Genomic DNA, 18,469 nt, shown 5'->3' with positions numbered 1-18,469 from the left:
GGAGATTTATACAGATGGGTGATATAGAATTGCGTATTAGCAACGTAATCGAACGTCAACCAGACGCGTTTCTACCAGTTAGTTAGGTGGTCACGTTGCTACTCCTCCGACATCCACCTAACACGCACAAGTGCGTTCGACGCACGTGTTACGGACTGGCCGCGAGGTACACGCATGCACGATCGTATATAATATAGTGGATCTGCGTCCTCTGTAACGTAATCAGGGCTGACACAATTAATCACTGGACCATCCAACCCTGCCGAACCATTAGCGATCGAGACACTTGGTTTCACAAGGGGCATGGGTTACGCATCTCCATGCCTGAAAATGCATTGTATTGGTGCACAAAATACAGATACGTAATGACACAGACGACACACGAATGCACTTACGCTAATATTATGACAAAAAAAACGAAAGAAAAATGAGAAGCAAATTAACGAATTAAGAATCAGTTGGAAATATAAACCAAGGAAATACGTTTCAATTTCTGATTTATTGAAAATACATTAGACGAATTCGTTGGAATTTATAGGAATCTTTCGTTATTTTATACAAATATGTACAAAGGTTCTTCCCTTCTGATATATATGAAAAGCAGCCACGTGACTCATCGAAAGTCGACGAACTTTCTCGCCTACAATTAACGTCCGACTGGCTCGAAATTTTCGAGCCGCAACATCGATTGCTCCCCAACCGGAGGAGCGATGCTCGTTAGACCGTTTTCGTCGAATTTCACCGCGCAATGCGGGCCCGTGATTAATTGGCGGCATTGTTTCTCGTTAGTTTATTATATGATGAAGCGACTCGCCTATCGACCTCCATCAACGGCTGATTGACTCCGATATCGCGGAAATCTAGTTCAGAGACGCGTCGCTGCCCTCGCGGATCATATTAAACGGAACGCAGGGCACGATGCTGGGAGCACGGTCGATCGATGAGCAAAAGGGGAATCGCAGACATCGTGGCAGCGAGTAGCAGGCTTGATTAACTTCACTCGGTCGGGCAAGTTGAAAAACCTTCGATACGATCTTTATCGTGTACCGTAAAGAACTACTACCACCGGTAATTAATTATACAGAAGAGGAAGTTCACCCAAGTTTCCTCATTTTTTTCATGAAAAGATCTCTTTCTTACTCCCTCTCTATTTATCTTTCTCCCTTCTTTCTATCAAGTTGGAACACGATCGTTACTTTTAATAGAGCTACCAGGGACCAACAACTAACTCTCGATGTGAACTGATCACGACGCACGCGCATAATCTCCGCTCCTGTATCGAAACTAATTTTCCTACGCAGTTACCGGAAGCTAATTCTTCTCTTCTTTTCTCTTCGTTTTTCTTCCTTTCTTTTTTTTTCTTTTTTTTTTTTTTCGTCAAAGTCACCAAGAAGGAAATTCATGAAGACAAGAATCAATAATTTCTTTCTATTTTCTCGTTCGATCTTCTCCAATATTAATTACGAAGTAATGCGGGCGTAGATGTATACCAGCACGAGAATGGTAAGGGTTAAGTACCGAGATAGACAAGTCGTGTCTCCGCTAGTGGAAACGGGGAACAGGATATGGCCCATTGGCTATGAAGCGAGAAAAGATTGGTAAGGTAGAGAAGGGGCAATAATACGAGGTTTCTTGGAAAACGGCCAACGTGTCAGCCATAATATCATAGTCGTTACGTGGAACATCTCAAACGTACGTCGTGCGAATGAGCATTTTATTCTCTGACAGTGTGCACGTGTGCGCGTACTTCACACAAACAAGTATGCCGCGAAATTATCATTTTCCCCGCAGCGATCGAACCAAGTCGCGCATCCTCATCTTTGATTTCCTCTTCGTGAATCGCCGTCCTGTCCTCTTGCGTAAAAATGCGTCCTATCCTCCGTGTAAAGTGGATATAAACAATATCGAGTCGCCTGAATTTATGTTGTAATTGTTCTCGCCCTGAAAATTTTCATAAAATGATCATTATCGATATTAACTTCTTCGTTTCTTCTAATAAAATTGTAATTTATATTTTGTAATTTGTTTCTTTCTAATAAGATAAAAATGTAAGACGAAACGTATATCAAGACGATAAAAATGCAACGACATAAATGCAAGTACCGCAAAAATGGAGCGAAAAGAAGACAGAACAAGGAATAGTAGTACGATCGAAGCATACGAAACCTCGAGAAACGTCGGTATTATCATAATAATGGCTGAAACCATCATCCTTTCCGCGTCTGCTCTCCGACTCACCCATAGCTCGCTTCTCGAGGTTCCTTTCTTTTCTCGAACGCGCTTAAGGAAGCGGAGTCTAATAGCGGTCGAGTTTTGTACATTTACAAATTTAAAATGATAATTCTGCCGTGGGTGTGGCAAGCCTTCAAGATCATTTGCGCCCTTTCACCTTTTCTCTCTTACTTTCCATCTTCCAGTTACACTCCAAACCAACCACTTCACAGTAGGTCGATTATGCGTCTCGCAAAAAGTTCCACGATGGAATACTCTCGCTAGACGTTTGTCAATTGCTCAGAAACAGGTGCCTTACCCCATCTCGATTACGATCAACGCGTTATTGCCGCCCCACAGGGCTACTTTTTATAGTTCCTCGTGTGAATAGGAGGAAAATAAAAAAGAGAAATTGAAAAATCGTGTACATTCACGTAACACGTGGAAGTGTTTGAATATTATAGCTGATATTAGTAATGCACTACTAATTTGAAATATTATTGAGAACAATTTTTTTAAGTATGATGCGAATAATTTTATACTTACTAATAATTCCCAATCGGTGTCATTTACAAGTACCAAAATTCCTGGTCGCCTATAAACATAAAATAGTGCATAAAATAAACATATACATGTACTATTTGTGTATATCTAGATGCAAAAATGTTTACATGTATGAATGAATGAACAATCTCTGTAGTTGTAAATCCATTAATGCGAACTATGCTGCCCTCTCGATTAAAACCGCGAAACTCGTAAGGTGCCATGTTGATCTTATATATCATAGAATTGGCAAGTGCGAATTAATACAATAATAACGTATTGTGTTTGTAGTAAGAAGTACGAGGTACAACACGCGTGCCAGAGTATCAATTCGTGCAACATTTTAAATGGTTACTTGAAATGGTTTTGCCGTTAACGTAAAAGTATGATATGATTTAATAACTTACACGCTGTCTCCTTGCATAAAAAGTTCCGGTCGTTCTTTTAGAAGGTTATCTTTTATCCAGAAGAGTAACTTTCGTATAGTCCCTATAAAATTTCACATCACGAATTAATATTTTACACTGGGAGAAATTTTATAGAACTTACATTCGTTTCCAGGTAAGTTTACAGAGTGCTTTTTCTTTTTGTCAAAAAGTAATTCTGCCCCACCTCTGAAATTATTTAATAATTCGATATACATACATGTATATTGTTACCATCGCAAGAAAAGTTAGGTTAAGTATCGATTCGATATTACCCGAATTCAATGGTCACAGAAATACTTTTACTTTCGATAGACATGTTTTTTTTTTTATTTTTCGTAAAATTATGCCACCTTAAAATACTATTAGTTATTATTATATAATTACAAACAAAATATCGTTCACTGCGCATAGAAACAACATAAACGACATTATAAACTCCGTTCCACGTTCCTTCTATTCAACTGATCAGTAGTGTATGCATGTTGCAAAATAGAAATTTCCGAATTCAAGATTTAATTTAAAAAACAGTTATACATTGTAATAGTTCCATCTTTTCATCGATATTTTACAATTTGCAAAAGTTCGTCTACAAATCTTCGCAATTGTTAATCTTATAATATTATGTATCGAGAAATCGAAAGAAATAATCATTCCATTGATATAAAAATATTTGCTTGTTATGAATATGTATATTAATATCAGTAATATCAATAATAAGTATTCACAAGAAATAAAATTTATGCCAAATGTAATGTAAAAAGCAGAATGTAGAACAGGTGCCTCTTAAATGTAATACAAAGTACACTCCTGTGTATTCGTGGGTCATTAGCCTTAATAATTATGAGTTTAATTGCATGGTGAAGGTTGTGTTATACATGATTAACACCAATTGATAAAGAAATAAAGTTTGTTAGTTGAAAATAATATTTAAAAATGTAATTATTGTTAGACGAATATGGAATAAATGGTGTGCATTTGATAAAAATGTAAAATACACAGATGGACTGAAATGCAGGTGCGATCAGCGGCAGCTGTAATGGCGGTCGTCGGAAAAGTGCAATCGCAGGCGTTAAATATCTAAAAAACAAAGTGACGCAAATCCAATACCCGTTCACATTATTGTAAATTTTTTATCCTTGTATAATTTTGTATAATTGTAATACGTTTTCTACGTTCAGTATCAACTTGCAAAATGTCGCAAAGAAACGAACATACTTCGGATGAAACGGAGTCAGAATCGCATGTGGAAAATCATAATAAAGAACAATCAAAATGTGAAACAAGCATATTAAACAATGAAACAGAACAACCAATGTTGGAGGATGAAGAAATGCCAACGTATATCAGTGTGTCTACTCCATCGAAGCGCGAAGATTCAGATATCAGTAATACAAAACAAGCGGATAGAATCCCAATAGAGGAAGACCACAGTCGAAGTCCTTATCCTAGTGATGATCAAGGAGGGGGCAGTATCTATGTACTATCTTCTGGTGAAGAGAGTACTCATCCATACAATGATGAAGAGAGTAATCACCCATATAACGATGAAGAGGAAGATGAATACGCAGATAGTGAAGGTAAGTAAATAATAAAACCTCGTTTCTACATTGCAATGTATATATATATGTATATATGTATATATATATATATATATATATATATATATGTATGCAGATATGGATGAAATGGATCGTGAAAATGCAATGTTAGATGAGGAGGAAGAAGAAGATGATGATGATGATGACGAAGGAAATTTGAGACTACATAATGATGACGATGAAGATATTGAAACAGAATATGATCTGGAGTGTTTTGATAGAGTATCCGATGATTTTGTCTTAAACAAAAGATTAAAGCAACATCATAAAGAGAGGAGTTTATCATTACAAGATTTAAGCATTTCAAAAAACAATGTTCATTCGTCACATAACAAAAAAAGACATAGCATGAACATTTTCAGACATAATTATTTAGGTATGCAGCAAAATCCAATGCCATATTCTACTGCAGAAAAAAAACAAATGATGTCAGTTAGGTATCAACACGTGGAAAGTAAAGTTAAACAGTACATAAAAGGTATAAAAGAACAAACTAGAAGATCTATGGAAAAGCGTGTTAAAGAGCAAGAATTTATAATGAACAAAAATCATGCAAGCAATGAAAGTAAGAAATATGTTTATCGAATTATATTTGAATTGAAATATTCATATTAGGAAAATATATTCAATGTCTATTATAGTTATTATGATATGAAATGTCTTTACATAATTCAATAAAGTACTGGACTGCATCATAGTATTTAAAAAAACAAACACTAGAGAGTATGGTTCACCATGAAAGCTTATAAGCATACAAGTCCGACAAGACTGGTCATGGCTATTGCACACATCCCATTCGAAAAATATAGATTAAAATGTGTAGACCCGGTACAAATGCAAATATATATAATATTTCGGTCGTTCGACGACCGAAATCTAACCGCCATGAAGCGCTGTAACATGTACTATAGACGATTGTTTGTCACAACGAATGTACCCATCAGTCGTGTGCGGTACGATCTTTCTTAAATTTTGGCGGCGATATTATCTATATTTTCTGAATGGAGCATTTACAGTTGTGGCCATCCTTGTTGGGCTTTGCCATTCATAAGCTTTCCAATGATATGCCATACTCTGCAGTGAGCATTGGCCTAAATGCTATGGTACAGTCAAATATTGTTTGTGACATTCTTGCATGTGAATGAATAACCAAGTTCTAAGGCAAATACGTAATCAATGTAAACTATAACTTTTACTTTTTGCTTATAGACAATGACACTGAGCAATTGAAAGCAAGAGTTAATAAAACCATAAAAGATTATGCTGAAAAAGCTATTCAGAATTTACAACGTGACGAAGCTGAAAATGATAATTTAATATACAATACAGCACAAATATTAGAAAATGGAGAAAATAATAAAACCTCCAACAGAATTATTGAAAATGATTATAAACATATTCAAAAGGACACTGAATACAATGATATACCAAATGAGAAACGAGTGCAGAATTCCGATGATAAATTAGAAAAACGAAATGGTTCAGTAGATGACAATATCCGTCATATCGAATATCAAAATGCTTTAGATAGAAACATGAGATTCGGTAGCATAAATCAACCTTCTCTAATTAATGGACATCAGACAACTCCCACATTTATTAATTTACGTACGTTAAGCTATGAAGAATACATGAATAGTGCCTCTAATATGGAACAAAGAGAAGAATTACCTGGACAAAGACAAGAAAAAGTGAACGAAACAGAAATATATAATGAAGCAGAAATGATTAGTTCACGAGAAATTGATAACAATATTAACTGTCCTTTAAAAATTGCAAACGTTAAAAGTATCCGCATAATACAAGATGAATCAGAAAACTTAAATTTTACAAAAATTAATGCACCTGATAGAATAAATGCAGAGAACACTGAAATAATTGAGTTGAAAACGCAACTTAATGAGAAAGACGCACAATTTATTAATTTGCGAGATGCCTACCAAAAAGTATTGGCAGAAAATATAAAAATGAAACAAGAATTGGATAATCTAAAAAAATCTTTAGCAAAATATGAGGATCAGAATAAAACATGTGAAGTGAAAACTGCATCTGTACAAACTGAAACAGTTGCAGAATCTACTTCTAATCAAGATACTGTAACTTCAGGCGAAACAAACAATAAAATATCCACTAGTAGTGTTGCATCTACAGCAAGTTCTACTGATCAATGGGCAGATAGTGCTTATAGCCCAGCTATATCTGTTAAGCTCCCCGATTTGACACCAATTCTTAATTCTGATGATAGTATTATACTCACTGATGGGACTACTCCAAGAAAAATAGCGCATCCATTATCTCGAACATTTATTACTTCATCTCGAATTTTGCAAACACTTTCAAATATAACCCAAGGGAAGACAAAAGTTGAAAGTCCTTTAGTAAGAAATATCAAGAAACGATTAAATGAAAATTCCGTAGATCAAATATTAAATATAGAATGCAATTCTCCAATCCATGCATCAAGTTCCAAAAAAAGAAAAGCTACAGAAATGCTTGATACATCTACTTCTGTTCAACCTTTCAAAATACCTCATACAACTGCAGAATCTGAGAGAAAAAATAGTACTGATACGACTGATGTAGAATTTAAATATTCTGAGGAACATGCAATGTCAAAATCAGAACAAATAGAAGATACATCTGTTAATAAAGATATTGATGATTCTACATCTGCAGAAAATAAGATAGAACAGACAGATGATCATGAGGACAGTGTAAAATGTTTCATATACAGGGAAGATGAAAATAGCAAAAATAGAAGTTTCTTAATTCAAGCAGAAGAACCTATAAAAGATGGTTTAGATAATGAAAAAAATCGCATTCAAGAATGTGGTCCATATTTATTGGGTAATCTTGAAGTAAGAATGTCTGAAATAAACGGAACGATTAGTGTTTGGGGTAAAGAAATAGATCATGAATCTACAAGCGATAACGAAGATGATATGGAAGTCTGTGTAAAATCAACTGAACAGAGGATGTGTCAGACTTGGCAGAATACATCGCAAACGAGATTTAATGGCAGTCCGCTTGTGTGTTCAACTAATAAAAAACAGAAGGTTCCAAACAAATTCAGTAGGTCCAATATTCCTCAATGTTGTCATTCTTTATCATTAAATTCAATAAAGGCGTCTTCATCAGTAGAAGATATAAGTGACAAAAGACATATGAGTAATTCTCTCAGCCCAAATATTTGTGTTCCTTCTTATGAAAACTGTAATTCTTCGAAATATCATCAAGAATGGCCAACATGTAAAGATGCATCGAGTTCACAAGAAAAATTACATTCCTGTTGTACACATCGTATTGAAGTCACAGATAAAGGATGTAGTTGTGGTTTATATCATGAGACACAAAAGCATGATGTTAGTCTTAAGCATTGTAAAGATAAGTTTCACAGTAATGAAATTCGAAGGGATTCATGTAAAAGTACATTTATCCCAGATTCGAAAAATCATTTACACGAAAACTGTATGGACGCCACTACCGAAATGAGCAAAGTAACTTGCAAATATCATGCGTGTCGATGTTCACTTCAAAATGTAGATAACAGTCCAGGTTCGAAATACTGTAATCCTGTTAGAGATATATCGTATACATGTAAATCATCTTTGGACAATATAAATAATCACGAGCATTCTGATAAACATATATGTAATCACAGCTCTTCACGTGATGATGAAGAAGAGGCTCTAATCCCAATTAAACGATCTAATGAAACGCCTGAAGTAAGATAATAAAAGCATAAATACAATCTTAACAAATTTATCAAGAACTTTACGTTCATGTAACGTTTGTTTCTTTATGTACAGACCAGACAACGAAGATTAAGTGGTAAAAGGGTAAGAGGAATTCTTATGGATCTTTTAAAGGGATGTGGAGATTGCCGTAATAATAGTACTGTTAATTTAAGTAAAAGTGGATTTCGAAAAGGAACATCTTCTATAGCAAATGGTCCTCCACAAATTAAGATTTCTTCTCCTACACTCGGGCCTACATGTTCCACTTCTACGCAATGTAATGACAGGTAACTATATTGTACACTATCATAAAAACATGATACATACATGGAATACGTTATTACTTTTACTTATAGGTGTTGCCATGCATATGCACGTAGAATTGAATCTCAACTTGAAGAATTTCGATTGGAAATGGAAAGAGTAAGATCGCGTTCGGACGCTATCCTAGATATGCTCAATATGCTTCATTCTGTGGATACGAACTAATGAAACTTATATAATACTAAATGAGTGCTTTTTCCTTGTACAGATCACTATTTTAATTTCTTTAAATCGATTTGCACTGTCATATTTACCTCTTCTACTTCATTGCATATAAGGGTTACGTAAACAATTTATTACAATAAAATACATAAATAAAAAACTGCTACATTGTAACAGATGTCATTCGCACTATAATGATTCAATTTTTGCGACATTGATTAATGTAACAACAAGTGAATTTCATCAGTCTTACATTGTATAAATTTTTACTATTTTGTAATATATTTATGAATACAAACTAGACAATTTTTTTACATTCTAGAAATGAAAACAGATACTTCACATGTAATTTAAACAAGTCAGTGCGACGACTTACAGTTCATTAAAATTTCAATTCTATAGCAATAAAATATTGATGTAGATAATATATTAATTTCCTATTAATAATTGCAGTCGCAGGAATCGAATCCTGTCCCAGCCTCTCCGGGCAAAACACCGGGCGGCATCTCTCCTTGTCCCTTAAAGATATTAGTGTAAGATGTTTTCAAATAATTTACGTGACCTTGTAGTGATCTTATCCGACCTTGAGCTTGCTCAAACGCCTCGTTTAAGTTGTTTATCTGACCCTGCATTTTCTGTCTAATCTAAAAGGAATAAAGCAATAGATAAGTTAAATTAATGTCTAGAAAGGAAGAACTCAGCTTTTTGAACGATAAATTACTTCATCTCTATCTTTCTGTGCAGCTCTTGCGGTAGCTCTACACTGAGCCAATTGTCGTTCCATTTCCGCAATTTGGCTTTGCATCGATCTCCTTACAGTTTCACATCTTTCTTTCGTTCTTGCTACTTGTCTCGCAGAATCTTCTCGAATCTTTAATATTCATTGGAATTACTATACATTTTCCAATGAAATATACAATAATATAATAAATAATAATACCTGTTCAAGCATTGCTGTCAATTGTGTAACCTCGTGCATTTTTTCATCGATGCGTTTCTGCAATTGTGCTTCGTGCTCTTCAAATCTTGCAAGCGTATTTTTCATACGTTCATTCTCATGTCGTAGTTCTGTATTTCTCCTTTCTAATTCATCGAATCGTCCCGAACCATGACCTCTTTCATCCTGAATACATACATTGTTTACAAATGTATCGTTTTTTACAAGAATAGAACTGGTAGAAGAATGTGAAAACATTAACCTGCAGCGCTTGATATTCGCTACGCAAAACGTCCAACTGATTTTGCAATGTTTGAATTTTATCTTTGCAACCTATAACTTCCCGCGAAAGATCCTCGCAATTGCGTTCTGCAACCAAACGCATCTGTTGTGCTTCCTGTAGTTTTACTTGCGTTTGTTTTAGAATATCCGGCAACGGCGCAAGTTCTGCGAGTTTTTCTTGGAACTGATTCTATTCGAAAGATAGTAAAATGTATCGTAAGATAATCATGTACATGTAAATATTTACGTACTTTCACTCTTCCTATTTCTAAGGTGACATTTTCATTCATCCGTGCGTTATCCATTTCCATTAGATCAAGTTGTCGCCGTTGTTCTTCCACTTGTTGTTGCGCCTGTTTTTACACAGCTACTTTTATACTTTTTATACTTATAACAACGTTTTTAAAGGAAATATCGTAAAAAAGAACCTGTAAATATTTGTTTCGATAGTCCTCCAACTGAGCGGCTTGATCTTGAATCAAGGATCGTAATTCTTCAAGTTCATCTTGGGCTTCTCGGAAACGTTGCTTGAAGACGATCAAAGTTTGCTCTTGCTCAACCATCTGTTCCTTAAAACCTAGTTTTAAATTAATTATATTGTTATAATATAAAACATTGAAATTGAAAAGCATTCCAAATAATCACCTTCGTATTTTTCTTTCTCAGCTTCCATTGTCTTCAATCGTTCTTGAGTGTCTACAAGTTTGATTTCCAACTTTTCTTTCTCTTCTATAGATTCACGCGTTTGTTGTTTCAACTTGTCAGCATCTGTTCTTAAACACGAAACCTCGCATAATTTGTTTTTGTAATCATCTTGTAGACGTGCATATTGTTCGCGTAGGTCACGTAACTGTTGCTGAGGACACGTGCTAGCGCCCTTTTTTTAAATAGCTGCTTTAGTTCATGTTAAATCTTTTTCTGAAGTTCAATCTTACCATAGGAGCGTTTATGCAAGGACCAGTACAGGTTGCAGAAGGAGCAGGTGGTATCTACGTACGACGAAAAACGATCTTATATGTTATGTAGTATATCACACTTAATAAAAATAAAATATCTGAAACTTTTCGAAAAATATATTTATTTCGTAGAAAATTATTTGTGACATTTCAACAATTTTATCAGCATGCGACATTTTATCTTTGAACGTTTACCAATCTTTACAATCAAGTTAATCGAAATATTGAATAGATACCTTAGGAAGAGGTATAGAAGGCGATTGTGTAATTGGAGCCGAACACGGTACGTAAGGAGTCGCGCTTGGTGGCTGCTGCATGCCCAAAGGTGGAGGAGGACAACAACCACAAGGCGCACAAGGGCCAGTACATTTCAGCAACTTGCGTTGTTGTTCCAATTGTTGGCGTTCTCGTTGAACATTAGCAAGCTCTATCTGCATATTACGTACTTCGCATTCCATGGTACCCAATTGTTGTTCCTATAAAATATACAAATAAATAAACATAGAAATTAAACTAAACTTGCAGCATATTTCCAAGATGTACTAGCTGTTTGGTACTGTTCCCATAAGCCGCAAGTTTGTTTTCTATTTCTGCGGGACAAGATCCTCTTGGAGGAGGTGGTGGTCCTGTACACAGTGTTTTAACCGCGGCAGGACTTCGACAACACATATCGATTTGCGAAGAAGAATCACTTGTAATACAAGCTCCTGTTATTGACGCACCACCCGTGAGTCTCGGTGAATCTAAAATAATAATATTTATTAATTTTCAATACACAAAGTACTTTCTTGTATTGTAATAGACGTAGCTCACCTCCGCTAGGTAAATATGTATGATTCGGCCTCACTGAAACACATGTTAAATTTCATTTTTAATATTAAATTAAAAAAAATTATACAAAAGAAAATCTTAAAAACTTTGTCGTTGGGATACAAACCGCATACAGTATTTGCGATTGGTGACAAAGTATCGGCGATTTGAGGTTGAAGACAACACTTGCACCGACAATAATCGTCGTCTTGCTGTAACGTAGTGGTGTACGAAATCGAACGTAGAGGAGACGGACTTGACACTTCGGACGAAATTCCACCTGGGCAACAAGGTGTGTAACAACAAGGACTAGTGATTCGCTGATTCAAGCAAGCTAATTGACGTGTCAATTCCACATTTTCCTTCACAACTATTCTCATTTCAGCCTGCAACCCGCATACCTTCCTCTGAAGACTTTCAACGGCGGTATCCTTTTCTAGCAATGCTTCTTCTAATTTGTATCTAACACGTGAGTAAGTTAATTTTTGTAACAAAGACAAGATCACATGGTTTATGTCAACATGCTTCTATTAGCGACAATCTATGCAATCGTCGTTAAGGAGACTGATTAGTTTTCACATTTTTTTTATCGATTTTCTATTTTTTTTTTTTTTTTTTATGTCGAGAAATGACAGATAATTTATTAAATTCATAGCTGTGTAAAATGAAGTTGTTTCGTAAAACTCACTTGCCACCTTCAAGCTGTGCATTTTCCAATACCAATTTTTCCTGCATAGTTAACGATTCTGTTAACTTTCCAGTTAAATTTTTAAGACATCTATCTTTTCCTTTCTTTTTACTATCTGCCACAACAATCTTTGGAATTTCATCCTCCGTAGTTCCGCAGACAATCACTCTTGGAAGCCTAGTTAAACAACCATACAAATTTTTAAAATGTATTCTAAAAAAAAAAAAAAAAAATAAATGATATAACATACCTATCTTCTGGATATTCTATTTGAGGTAAGTCGAAACGTTCTCTAAGCTTTTCTATCTCTATGTCTGTTTTTTCGTCTACCATATCTATTTTCTCCTTTACTATTTCAAGTTCTTCTTCTTCGGTAATGATCTAGAAATTATTTTTCCTATACACTTCACCGCGCTACTTGCTTCGATGATCGATAGAGAATACTTACAGCGGTGGGTCTCATAATGGGTTGCATATTGAACATCCTAGCAAAAGTAGTACTCGAGATATCGGACACACCTAGTACTCGTTGTATTTTCCGCGTTATCTGCTCAAATTCTGCCAGTTTTTTCATCACTTCGTCCTGCTTTTCATGTATTATTAACGTATCTTCATCGGTTAAATCTTTTTTCTATAATACAAAGCAATCCTTTTTAAATCTCGATGTTCGATGTTTCGAATTTCAAATTTCATTAGCTTATCATTTCCAGAACTATTACAGTTGTAAGTGCAGCTATTTCTTCCTTTAACTGATCAATTTCTCTTGCAAGAACGACGCAACGTTCATCCGCCTTCTTCATTTCCAACAGTACAACGCTATCAGTCAAGGGAGATGAACTCAATATCGATTCATGTCGTCCACCAGGTTTAATTGGCACACCTAAACAATGCATAAATTGATTATACTTTATACATTTTTTCTAATTTTTTCCTGAATTTACGATATCATACCTTCACCGAGACCGGGAGGGAGCGGATACGGTGGAGGCAGTTCTTCCGTATCAATTCTTGATACCGGTCTTGATACCGATTTTGCTACAGATTCTGTTCCTTCTTCCTCTTCCTTTTGTGGTTCTTCTTCTTCTATTGGTTCTTCTTCTTCTTTTGTTTCTTCCGCTTCATCTTGAAGAGCTTCGTCAACGTTTTCCTCTTCGGCCATGCTTCATAATTGAACAAATTTATTATCAGATAATTCAACGTTAACAAAATGTTCTCGAGAACTAAATAATTTTATACTTTTTCTGTGGATCGTTTCCTGCTTGATCCGGATTTTCGATTTCTTCTAATTTTAGTGGTTCAAAATTTGATTTTTGTTTAATCTCCTCCGATTTATCGTTATAATCATCGATTTCGTAAGTCTATCCAAATTATTTTAAATTAGCTTACAACAATCTATCCATTTTCATTTTCAAATACTAGTGAATATACTAAGGAGTTACTTATTAACTGTTGCATAATTTGAATACAAATAATACCAAAATCACACCCGGTCAAGAATGTGTGGTTCAAGATCCACTTGTTGCAGAAATAAAGATTCTACGAGGGTTTTAGAATGCTTGGAATTTCTTGATTTAAAAGGTAGCACGTGACCCTCTTGATGATACTCGATTGCTAAAGAGCATATGTCCGGTAAATTTAGAGGCTTTTTCAAATCAAACAAAGATTCCAACGAGCTGAACGTATCTCTCTTCAACGAAGACTCCCTGTATTCTGCGCTTTTTTTCTGTAATTTTGAGCTACCTCTTTTCAAACGTTTCAAATCGTGAAAACTTTTGGTTTTAACAGGACAATTATCGAGCTCGCGAGCACGAGGAGGTGTCTGTAAATTCCTTGGAGAACGAGATGTATTCCACGTACACGGTCTCCGCTTCTAAATTAATTAAATCGTATTTCTTAATATTTGTCTATTTTTGAAATGTAATTAAATTTATCTAACATTTTGTTTTTATTAAATACATTCTACTTGAACAGATGATTCTTCAATGTTAAAGAAAGTTGCAAGTATATACATTAAAAATTTAACCAATATTTTACCTTCATTATTTTACCTTCGATACAACACCGTTGCTTCGCTGAAGAACACAAGGTCTTTGCACAGCTATAGTAGATTCAAGAACAATGATCCTTTTCCTTTCGTTTATTCAGTGAAGAAACGGTATCGCTATCAAATCGCGTTGAACGATTTCTCCAGTTTTGTGTCGAAATTATCTTTTTTTTTGTTTAATTTTTATAGATCTCGAAACTGAAATACATGGTATATTAATGTAACAATCGATGAATAAATTTGTTAAATTGTAAGAGAAAGTAAAATAAAACTCAAAATATGACACTTACTCGGAAAAACCTTCAATTTCTTCAAATACGAATATGTAGCATACGTCTTTTATTTTTATGTTACACAGCTACATATTTAAACTTATCAACTGTATTCAAGGTATATCTAATTATGTACTTGTACAAAAGATATGTATAAAAAATCAGAATTATTCTAAATTTATAATAGTGACAAATAATACAAAATGAAAACATTAATTAAACATTGATGTTGAAAAAGGAGAAATTTCTTCAAATTAAAGATGTCGGAAAAATTGCCAACACCATGAATATGAATGGAAAATACAACGTTTTTTATTTATTGTATATTAAAGTGTTTTTAATGTAATGAAGGAATTAAATAGTGATTACTCCTGAAATAGATGTAAATAACATTTGTAAATAACATGATTTTATTGATGTAAAAACAGTACATTACACGGTCTTACAAAAATTGGGATGACATCTTTCACGATTAGGTGAAAACATTTATGAAGCAATAATGTTAGATTAAGACATTAATTATTAGAAAAAAACACTTATTGCTTGACACTGTAAGTAATACGATTTTAGAATCGTTTAGTATGTTTGATTCTTATGATAATATATTCATTCAAAAAGGGTCACGACATTTCTGTTGTATACAAACAAACTTATTGCCATATTTGATTTATTATGTTTCTTGCGAAAAATATATATACATTCTTATTTTCGAAAAATTTTAGTCACTTGTAGTAAAATAAGCACTGATAACATTTACCTATAGATAGATTGCTTTGATTTTTATAAAATGGAGGTTATGGATTACGGTAAGTATTAACAGCATGTCAAATAAACACAACGCTTAACAGGATAAGTTGTATCAAGTAAAATCATGTACATGTGTGATTGAACATAAAAATAATTAAAATATTTTTATATTTTCTATGCTATAAAGAATATAAACCTTATTAGTCACTTTTTATGTTATGAATTAAAGAATAAAGGAATTTATATATATACGTATTTGTATATACAAAAGTACAATTATTCATTCTAACTTTTATAAAATATTACAGCAGAAGGAGGAGAAGCACAAATGGAATATGTAGTAGAAGATCATTCTGAAGAATCTGATAATGATAATGCTGATGACTTAGAAATCCAAGCTGAAACAGAAAATACAAGTAAGTTCATTTTAAATTTCATGTATGTTGTATTAAATATATAAATATCACATCATTTAGAAAATAATATTGCATGTAATATTTTAGAAGACAATGATGAAAGTGAAACAAAAGCAAAAAAGGCAAAAGAAACAACTTTAGATGAATCTGATGTTGATTCTGACCAGTCTTGTCCAATATGCATGGATTTATGGACTAGTTCTGGGGATCATCGTTTGTGTTGTTTACGATGTGGACATTTGTTTGGATATAGTTGCATTTTAAGATGGTTACAAACTTCTTGCACTAGTGGCAACCGTCGTTGTCCACAATGCAATAGAAGAGCTGCTGTGAAAGATATCAGAATGTTGTATGCCAAAAAGTTAACGTCTATAGATACCAGCGAATTAGATAAATTAAAAGAACAATTAAATAATGTTAGTTCTGAAAAAAATCGTATAGAAATGGAACTTTCAAAATATACATTAAGACAAAAGTTATTTGAACAGCAAATTGCTAGTATGAGGAATAGGATCTCTGAACTAGAAAGTCAGCAATCAGAAATAAATATTCATTCTTGCCAGAAGATATCTAAACATATGATTAAAAAGTTCCATTTAGATCGATCTATAGAGATATGTAAGGATGGCGGTTGCCGTGTATTAGACTACAACCCATGGTTTGGATTCCTAGTTGTATCCCAGAAGTCAACTAATATGTTATTTTCGGGTTATGGTATTAAAAAAATTGATTCGGATAAATTTCAACCACGTCACTTTATTCTTTTACATAATCAAGTTATAAGAGATATTACATTTAATACAACTCAACAGTCATTGCTGCTTAGTGTTGGTTTCGATAAATGTGCAAAATTAATGGATATTCAAAATCACATTATTTTGCATACTTATCAAACAGAATCTCCATTGTGGAGCTGCTGTTGGTCAGGCAATAATTCAAATGTGTTTTTTGCGGGTGCACAAAATGGATCTATAACACAATTTGATATTAGGCAAACTTCTGGTGCTGTTGAAACTTTAGACAATGCAGGCGACAGATCACCAGTAGTTTCTCTAGCAACAGTGCCTTCTAATCCGGGTAGCGGTATTAGTCGAGGTGGATTCATAGCATGCCATTTGAGTACATGCTATGCTTATGAGCAGAAAGACTCAAAATATTTACCTAAACAAATATTCCTTGAAGGTCCGTTTGTATCTGTATGTTATGATGAAAAGAATAATCATACTTTGATATCTTCCCGACCAAATGCTAGACAGCCTCATGCACGACACATAGTATGTACTATAGAAAAAGATAATGAGGAATCAACAATTTGTAATGTAGTACATACGTTCCATGCTGGTAATTCTCAACAGTTATTGTCTCGACCATGTTACTTAAATATTGAAAATGATACATTAGTTGCTGCATACCAAGAATCTAGTACCAGTATATCATTATGGAGTGTATCTACTGGAAAACAAATAAATAGTCTTCCTGTTTCTGATCCTGTAGTGGATATGTGTGCAGTTGACGTTAGTAATAATTTATATTTGGCAACACTCTCTTCAAAAAAAGTTAGAATTTATAATCATGGATAACTATTATTACTATGGAAGTAAATAAAAATATCATATTTTTTCCATACACATCATACATTTATAATGTAATAGATACATGATATAGCTAATAATATTGTATTTGTTTTTACATTAAATTTAAACAACATTATTTTATATAAAATTATGTGTTGTCAAAAAAAAAAGTAATGATACAAAATCTAAATTCGTAAATATGAAGCATAAACTTTCTTATTAACGACAATGCAAAAATTTCCATATACATAACTTGAATTACCAAAAAATACTAAAATGAAATTTTTATGTTACCATTTCCCATTTAAAGATACACATGTTTGTCGCTGTGCATATATACAATGAATATTTGTTATATAAATATTTTTCTACCAATTTAAAAACTGTTTCAGTAGTTATCCTGCATACTATTTCAAAACAGGATAATACTATGACATAATTATATATTTATATACTATTAGATAATATAATTAATAATAATATAAAAAATTTGTTAAACTCAATAGATAATCAAGATATCAAAATAAGGAAATTTTTGTACAAGTATTCCTATTATTTTTATTAAAAATTGTTATTTATTGATATTTTTGAAGTATTAAATTACATTTAGAATTTATATAGCTACTGTAACCAATCATTTTCATAAAATACCTCATGTGTAATTAATTTTTTATATCTGTGATTATAAATCAAACAAACCAAATAGTATTATAATCTACACCTTTAACACAGCCTCCGCA

The 18,469-nt window shown here is 33.5% G+C and overlaps 4 protein-coding genes across 8 annotated transcripts; 2 read left to right on the top strand and 2 right to left on the bottom strand.

Moving 5' to 3' along the window:
- Positions 1-1,672: 1,672 nt before the first annotated feature.
- On the bottom strand, positions 1,673-3,667 carry LOC132916556 (ubiquitin-related modifier 1). The gene is made up of 5 exons (XM_060976661.1): positions 3,455-3,667; positions 3,304-3,368; positions 3,162-3,243; positions 2,758-2,806; positions 1,673-1,941 (listed from the first exon to the last, which is right to left on the bottom strand). Exons 1-5 carry the CDS (start codon positions 3,589-3,591, stop codon positions 1,873-1,875), a joined length of 402 nt encoding a protein of 133 aa, XP_060832644.1. The 5' UTR covers positions 3,592-3,667; the 3' UTR covers positions 1,673-1,872.
- LOC132916535 (MATH and LRR domain-containing protein PFE0570w-like) lies at positions 3,176-9,177 on the top strand. 3 transcript variants are annotated; one of them, XM_060976624.1, is made up of 6 exons: positions 3,176-3,315; positions 4,361-4,759; positions 4,893-5,345; positions 5,990-8,505; positions 8,590-8,804; positions 8,874-9,177. In XM_060976624.1, exons 2-6 carry the CDS (start codon positions 4,375-4,377, stop codon positions 9,004-9,006), a joined length of 3,702 nt encoding a protein of 1,233 aa, XP_060832607.1. In that variant the 5' UTR covers positions 3,176-3,315; positions 4,361-4,374; the 3' UTR covers positions 9,007-9,177. The 3 variants fall into 3 exon arrangements, with proteins under 3 accessions (XP_060832607.1, XP_060832608.1, XP_060832606.1); XM_060976625.1 differs by having other exon boundaries at positions 4,857-5,258; XM_060976623.1 differs by having other exon boundaries at positions 4,857-5,345.
- On the bottom strand, positions 9,116-16,098 carry LOC132916536 (uncharacterized). 2 transcript variants are annotated; one of them, XM_060976627.1, is made up of 21 exons: positions 15,750-16,098; positions 14,711-14,918; positions 14,163-14,546; positions 13,913-14,034; positions 13,628-13,836; positions 13,396-13,556; positions 13,125-13,307; positions 12,927-13,057; positions 12,677-12,853; positions 12,116-12,450; positions 11,992-12,024; positions 11,722-11,921; positions 11,415-11,654; positions 11,158-11,211; positions 10,868-11,099; positions 10,651-10,799; positions 10,474-10,575; positions 10,203-10,412; positions 9,944-10,126; positions 9,725-9,874; positions 9,116-9,647 (listed from the first exon to the last, which is right to left on the bottom strand). In XM_060976627.1, exons 2-21 carry the CDS (start codon positions 14,714-14,716, stop codon positions 9,444-9,446), a joined length of 3,465 nt encoding a protein of 1,154 aa, XP_060832610.1. In that variant the 5' UTR covers positions 14,717-14,918; positions 15,750-16,098; the 3' UTR covers positions 9,116-9,443. The 2 variants fall into 2 exon arrangements, with proteins under 2 accessions (XP_060832610.1, XP_060832609.1); XM_060976626.1 differs by lacking the exon at positions 15,750-16,098 and adding an exon at positions 15,011-15,120.
- On the top strand, positions 15,053-17,880 carry LOC132916544 (E3 ubiquitin-protein ligase RFWD3-like). 2 transcript variants are annotated; one of them, XM_060976642.1, is made up of 3 exons: positions 15,053-15,110; positions 16,048-16,155; positions 16,243-17,880. In XM_060976642.1, exons 1-3 carry the CDS (start codon positions 15,068-15,070, stop codon positions 17,733-17,735), a joined length of 1,644 nt encoding a protein of 547 aa, XP_060832625.1. In that variant the 5' UTR covers positions 15,053-15,067; the 3' UTR covers positions 17,736-17,880. The 2 variants fall into 2 exon arrangements, with proteins under 2 accessions (XP_060832625.1, XP_060832626.1); XM_060976643.1 differs by lacking the exon at positions 15,053-15,110 and adding an exon at positions 15,765-15,798.
- Positions 17,881-18,469: the final 589 nt, after the last annotated feature.

The sequence above is a fragment of the Bombus pascuorum genome, chromosome 2 (genome assembly GCF_905332965.1).
Source record: "Bombus pascuorum chromosome 2, iyBomPasc1.1, whole genome shotgun sequence".
Classification (NCBI taxonomy): Eukaryota; Metazoa; Arthropoda; class Insecta; order Hymenoptera; family Apidae; genus Bombus; species Bombus pascuorum.
Note: the sequence above shows the minus strand (reverse complement) of the source record. Positions and strands in the feature narration are given on the sequence as shown.

Bases quoted from the DNA above. Each gene is read 5' to 3' on its own strand.
- LOC132916535 (XM_060976623.1), top strand. From the start codon at position 4,375: ATGTCGCAAAGAAACGAACATACTTCGGATGAAACGGAGTCAGAATCG. The intron at 4,760-4,856 runs GTAAGTAAATAA...ATATGTATGCAG, and splicing joins TGAATACGCAGATAGTGAAG to ATATGGATGAAATGGATCGT. The intron at 8,805-8,873 runs GTAACTATATTG...TTTTACTTATAG, and splicing joins TCTACGCAATGTAATGACAG to GTGTTGCCATGCATATGCAC.
- LOC132916536 (XM_060976627.1), bottom strand. The intron at 11,922-11,991 runs GTGAGCTACGTC...TTATTATTTTAG, and splicing joins TACATATTTACCTAGCGGAG to ATTCACCGAGACTCACGGGT. The intron at 11,655-11,721 runs GTACATCTTGGA...TATATTTTATAG, and splicing joins GGAACAGTACCAAACAGCTA to GAACAACAATTGGGTACCAT.
- LOC132916556 (XM_060976661.1), bottom strand. From the start codon at position 3,591: ATGCGCAGTGAACGATATTTTGTTTGTAATTATATAATAATAACTAAT. The intron at 3,369-3,454 runs GTAATATCGAAT...AAATAATTTCAG, and splicing joins TCTGTGACCATTGAATTCGG to AGGTGGGGCAGAATTACTTT. The intron at 2,807-3,161 runs GTAAGTTATTAA...TTATGTTTATAG, and splicing joins TTTATGCAAGGAGACAGCGT to GCGACCAGGAATTTTGGTAC.
- LOC132916544 (XM_060976642.1), top strand. From the start codon at position 15,068: ATGTTACACAGCTACATATTTAAACTTATCAACTGTATTCAAG. The intron at 15,111-16,047 runs GTATATCTAATT...AAAATATTACAG, and splicing joins ACTTATCAACTGTATTCAAG to CAGAAGGAGGAGAAGCACAA. The intron at 16,156-16,242 runs GTAAGTTCATTT...GTAATATTTTAG, and splicing joins AGCTGAAACAGAAAATACAA to AAGACAATGATGAAAGTGAA.